The sequence below is a fragment of the Coptis chinensis genome, chromosome 2, assembly GCF_015680905.1.
Source record: "Coptis chinensis isolate HL-2020 chromosome 2, ASM1568090v1, whole genome shotgun sequence".
Taxonomy (NCBI): Eukaryota; Viridiplantae; Streptophyta; class Magnoliopsida; order Ranunculales; family Ranunculaceae; genus Coptis; species Coptis chinensis.
The window spans coordinates 17,254,037-17,260,036 of NC_141457.1; the positions used below are offsets into that span (position 1 = coordinate 17,254,037).

A 6,000-nucleotide genomic window follows, 5' to 3' on the forward strand; every position below is an offset into this window, starting at 1 on the left:
AATAAGGGTGATCCGTCAACTTGCGTCCCAAATTCGTCGTTATCTATTATTAATAAAAAAAATCATTAAAATAAATATTTATACAAAAAAATTAAAAATAATAATAATTTTTTTTTTAAATTTACTTTTCAAAAAACAATATATTCTTTAAAAAAGCATAATGAAAATTTTTATTTTTTTAAAAAATCAATAAAATTATATTTATCCAAATTTTTTTAAAAAATATTCTTTAAACAAATCAATGAAGTTTCGAAGGAATTGGGGACTCTGGATGGCATCTCTTATGTCGCTAGCTTGATTGGTTGTCCGTTATTCATGGATGATGCAACTGCCACGAGGAAGAGATTATCTTTTGTGCGTATTTGTATCGTTATTCAGGTGGGGTTTATCTTTCCAGAGACCGTAATAGTTAAGGTTGAGGGTAGGGAGGTTGTGATTGGTGTTGAATGCACATGGAGACCAGTTTCTTGTGACAAATGCAAAAGGTTTTGTCACCAAACTAATAAATGTGGAAATAGGGTTGCACAAGCCAGACAAGTTCAACCCCCGAGACAAAGGAGGAACCTTGTTGCCACATGTCCTACTCAAGTTGTTAGAACTACTCCTATATCAGTGAATCGGATAAATGAGACAACAGTCAGTGGGGCAGAACAAGAAAACAGCACAGTAGTTGCCAATGATGGAAACCACGCCAATGACACTAGGCATGGGAAAGAAATCAACATGGGTAAAGCTACAGTCACATATGCAAAGAATGGTTCTGGTGAAGACAGCACAAGACGATTCTGGCGAAGGATTCAACAGGACATACCAACGCAATTCTCTAAAGGAGCTAGCTCTAGTTCTACTCGAGATGTAGATGGTACCCATATTGAGAATGTGGAAGAATCCCACCCAGTTACTGCACCAGAATGTCAGCAAGTTATTGAATATCGTCATGCTCATGAAGAGGTGGAAGGGGAATAAGAAAATAACTTGAGTATTATTTCTTTTAATCCTTCTGATGATTCTCTGAACTTTATTGTTCCTATTCAGATGGTTTTTTTTTTTTTTTTTTTTTTTTTTTTTAGGCAAGCGGGGTTTTTAACGAGGTCCCCTACCCCATTCCATTAAAATAAAAGTAAAGATAGCTTGTTACAATCTCACATATTCCATGCCTATAGCATCCTCATATACAATTTTCCTAATATCCTCTGAAAAAGAACTAGGAATTATATCAATCTTCCTTACATTGGGTACATTTTTAGCTAAAGCATCCGCCAGTTTGTTTGCTTCTCGGTACACATGAAGAAGTTTAAATTTTTCGAGCTGCCCTACCAGACTTTCAATATTTCTAACAAGCTTTCTTGCCTGCCACGGGTACTGCCCCTTACCCTTCAAATAGGACACCACAGTTGTTGAGTCTGTTCTTGCTTCAATTCGTCTGATGCCCTGCTCTATAGTCATTTCCAGCCCTTTTTCCAGCCCTTGTAACTCTATCATCGCGATCTCTCCATACTCAGTCTTACCTTTCCTTGCCGCCAAAACCTCCCCCTTATCAGTTCGAATTACCGCAGCCCATCCTCCAAAGTCCCCTTGTAAAGTGCCATCCGTATTCAAAACCCACCACTCTGTATCAGCTTGTTCCCATCTACATTTCTGTGGAATCGACACTCTTTCTTCTATATTCGCTCTCCAGATACTGTTCATTGCTTGTAACTCACTTCCTGGTTCCATCTTGGCTCGCAATGAAATCAATTTGGTTCTCGCATCATTGAAAATCAGATCAGTTAGCTTTGGCGCTGTTATTTGCTTGTTTTTAAAAATCCTCTGATTTCGTTCTCGCCAAACCCAATAGATCATTCCATTCCATACAAGCTTTAGTGCATCTTGCTTTATCCCCTTCCCTTTTGTTTTCTGACTGACCCATTCCAATTCAGCTTCCCACGTAGCTTCTCTGCCTCTGTTATACCCAGCTCTCTGAAGCAGTGAAGCCCAAACAAATTGACCGTAACTGCATCCAAAAAACAGGTGCTCCTCATCCTCCACATCATGCCAACAAAGAATGCAAATATTTGATGTTACCTTCTTCCACTCCCAAAGCTTGCTAAGTGTTTTAAGTGCACCTTGTAACGCCATCCAACTGATAAAAGAATGCCTGGGTATTCGATTCGCATACCATACTAGTTGACTCCACTGGGTCCTCGATTTTGCATTCCGGACATGCTGAAATGTGTCCTTCATATTATAGTCCCCTCGTGTTGAGACCGACCATACTATGTTGTCTTCCCCCCCTGTGATAGCCACGACTGTCTCCATTTGTAGAATAATGTCAGAAAGTTGCACTTTGACGTCATGCGGCAGCTGCCACTCACCATTCTCTATGACTTGTGAAACAGGAGAGTTCAGATTGCATGTAGATCTATGCAATAAGGCTTGAGGAAAGAATGCTTTAAGAATCCCAGCTGGGTGCCACGGATCAAGCCAGAACCTTGTATTCACCCCATTCCCTATTTGATGCAGCACAATATCCTTTCCTTCCTTTCTATTCTTCAGTATACCTCTCCAGCTCCAGGAGCACAATATGCTTTAAGAATGGTTTTTTTTCTCTAAACCTGGAATGTTTTATGCTCTTGAACTGTACAATGATCAAGAAGTATTTGAGGATGAGATCTCTATTACTGAGAAAATTCATTTCACTGATCAAATGTCGACCACCTCTCTAGGTATTGTTCAACCTCAAGATAGCTTGAGCCCACCACCAGTCACCCCAACTCGCCTTGCGAATGAAAGTTCACATGGGATAAATAAGAAGTATGACAGTCAGAGTTCTAAGAAGCCAAGTGGTGGCCACAGTAAAAGAGAAAGAGGACAACCCAAGGGGTAAAAAAACAAACACTGATGATAGCTCCCATTAGCATTTGGAATGTTAGGGAGACCAATGAGGTTCAAAGGGCAAAGGAAATAAACAAAGTAAGAATGGAGAAAAAGATATGCATTTTTGGCATTCTTGAAACTAAAGTCAGATATCACAAGTTTGATTATATTAGAAGTACTTGTTGTTGTCCTACTTGGGAGTATCTAGAGAATTATAATAAAGACCCCTCAGGTCAGATATGGGTATGTTGGGGTCCTTTCCTTATTCACATGCAATTACTTAAATCCTCTTATCAGTATATACATTGTAAGGTAACCTATCTTCCCTCTCAAGTTGAGTTTTTACTAACCACAGTGTATGCCAGAAATTCAAGAAAATCGAAAAAGGCTTATCCTTTGGAATGATATCTCCACCCTTTCAAATTCTATACACAATCCTTGGTGTGTCGATGGTGACTTCAACAACATTATGTCTACCAATGAAAGAATCGGTGGTGCTCCCATGCACCCCAAATGAAGCAGTGGATTTTGTGAAATGTTTACAATATGCAGGGTTATCAGATTTATCATATTATAGATTCCAGTTCACTTGGCACAATAAATCAGATGGGGTTGGAAAAGTGATGTCTAAGATAGACCAATATCTAATTAATAGTAGTTGGCTTGGCACCTTTCCGTACTCCTCAGTTGAGTTTTTTCCCCCAAGGTGTCTCTGATCATTCCCTTATGTTGTTGGCACGGAGTGATTTTTTTAGAAAAGCTCCCCCTTTCAGGTTTAGAAACTTTTGGGTACACCAAATAGAATTTATCTCAATGCTCATGCAAGCATGGGCCACTCCCATCTATGCAAATCCTATGCCAGTTTTGGTTTATAAACAAAAACTTCTTAAACAAGATATCAAGCCTTAGGCATTGCATAGATTCTCTGATCTTCAGGGAATGGTTAATGCAACAAAACATGATCTTCTTGATATTTAGGTGCTCCTTCAACCCCAACCTACAAATGTGTTTATCAGTGTGAGAGAAAAAGAAGCCTTGAAAAAGTATCTTGATTTACACGAAGCTCTAGTAATGGATATCTTGCAAAAGAGAGACAGTGAGTGGACTTGGGAAAGAGATAAATGTACTGCTTTCTTTTTTAATGTAATAAAAGAGAAGAAAGCAAAGACTAGTATCTGATCTATTCAATTCATGATGAGCTTGGACACTTGGTCTCTAGTCAGAATGATGTAGTTGAGGTATTCACTAGTTACTACAAACATCTCCTTGGTACTTCTGCACCTCCAATAAGTGATGAAGAATTTTTTAATGAGCTTCAGATTAAAGAGGTGGTACCTCCATCTCTTATGGGAGAACTTGAGGCTGAAGTTTTTGAAGAAGAAATCAGGATTACCTTTTTTGATATGAAAGACAATTCTGCCCTGGGACCAGATGGATTCAATGCCTATTTCTTCAAATCATGTTGGGATATTATAGGTATAGATTTCATTTATGCTATTAAAAATGCCTTTATTTGCTCTAAGTTTCCTAGAGGTGTTAATGCTACTTTCTTATGCCTAATTCTGAAAGTTGTTAACCCATCTAAAGTTGAAGAGTATAGGCCCATTGCTTTATGCAAATGCATACAAGTGTATTTCCAAAGTGATCACAAATAGGTTGAAGATGGTTATTGATGAACTAGTCTACTCTAATCAATCTGCCTTCATCCCCAGAAGAGGTATTCAAGACAGCATCCTTTTCTCTCATGAGCTCCTTCGAGGCTATGAAAGGAAATATGGCAACCATCAAGGTAGACATCATGAAAGCTTATGATATGGTGAGCTGGAACACAGTCCAAGCTATGCTATGCAAGTTCAATTTCCTAAGCAATACCAGAAAATGGATTGACCTCTGGATCTCCACTCCATATTACTCTGTGATGATTAATGGTGCTCCTGAAAGTTTCTTTCCTGGGAATAGAGGGTTAAGACAAGGAGTGTCTCCCTTATCTCTTTGTGCTAGTAATGTAGATTCTTACATGCATTCTAAAGGATAAACTCTCAAGGAAACAGATTATGTATCATGCCAAATGCAAAAAACTGCAACTCTCTCACCTTGCTTTTATTGATGATGTTATGGTATTCTATAATTAAGGGTGTAAGTAATTTATGCTGTAAAAAGATGTCTAGGGGAATTTGGCAAAGCTTCTGGTCTTTTCGTAAATGCACATAATTTTTTTTTTCTTACAGGTGTTTTGGATGATCATGAAGCCAATGCTTTGGCCAACATTCTGGGTATCTTTTTAGCAAAACCTCCAGTCAGATATCTTGGGCTTCCCCTCGTAGCTCCAAAAATGAGAATCAGAGAATGCCAACCATTGATTGAGAGGGTCACGTTTAAAATTACAAACTGGAAAACTAGATTCCTTTCTCATGCTAGGAGGTTGCAATTGATACAATCTATACTTATGTCTTTCCACACTTATTGGGCAAGAACATTCATTTTACCCAAAACAGTTCTTAAAAGGGTTGAGAAAATCTGTGCACAATTTTTGTGGAGTGGCCTATCAATGAAGAAGAGTGTGCATCAAGCTAGCTTCAGTACCATTAGCAAACTCAAGGAGGAAGGTGGTCTTGGTATCTTGAATTTACAATGTTGGAATATAGGAGCCTACTATGGACTGGTTTTCAAGATAGCCGCAAGAGAGAATAACTTATGGGTACACTGGACTTGGATACAACACATTAGAGAGAAATATTTCTAGACTATGCAAGTACCTCGTGATTGCTCATGGTCTTGTAGATGTGTGCTACATGCCAGATTAGATGCTAGGAAGCTCATCAGGTATAGTATTGCAAATGGTGAAAACACTCTACTGTGGCATGACTTGTGGTGTGGTGACTCTCCACTGTTAGAACTCCCGCAGGCTGTGGCAACATGGAACTTTCCTCTAGATGCCAAGTTGAGTAAATTGATTTACAATGGACAGTGGTCTGATGAAGTACATAATCTACAATGTAGTGATCTCAAAAGAACTATATATACTTAATGTGGAAATCAATAGCACCTTGCCCTTGATAGGGTGATCTGGCTTCCCCACCATAATGGACAATTCACCTCAAATAGTGCTTACATGGCCCTAAGAACAGTGAGAGCAAAAGTTAA

The 6,000-nt window shown here is 38.8% G+C and overlaps 1 protein-coding gene across 1 annotated transcript; it reads right to left on the minus strand.

Annotated features, from left to right (window-relative positions):
• Positions 1-1,046: 1,046 nt before the first annotated feature.
• Positions 1,047-2,304, minus strand: LOC147515158 (uncharacterized). The gene is made up of 2 exons (XM_086594452.1): positions 2,065-2,304; positions 1,047-1,993 (listed from the first exon to the last, which is right to left on the minus strand). Exons 1-2 carry the CDS (start codon positions 2,154-2,156, stop codon positions 1,135-1,137), a joined length of 951 nt encoding a protein of 316 aa, XP_086450578.1. The 5' UTR covers positions 2,157-2,304; the 3' UTR covers positions 1,047-1,134.
• Positions 2,305-6,000: the final 3,696 nt, after the last annotated feature.

Bases quoted from the DNA above. Each gene is read 5' to 3' on its own strand.
- LOC147515158 (XM_086594452.1), bottom strand. From the start codon at position 2,156: ATGCGAATCGAATACCCAGGCATTCTTTTATCAGTTGGATGGCGTTAC. The intron at 1,994-2,064 runs GTAACATCAAAT...TTTTGGATGCAG, and splicing joins AGCTTTGGGAGTGGAAGAAG to TTACGGTCAATTTGTTTGGG.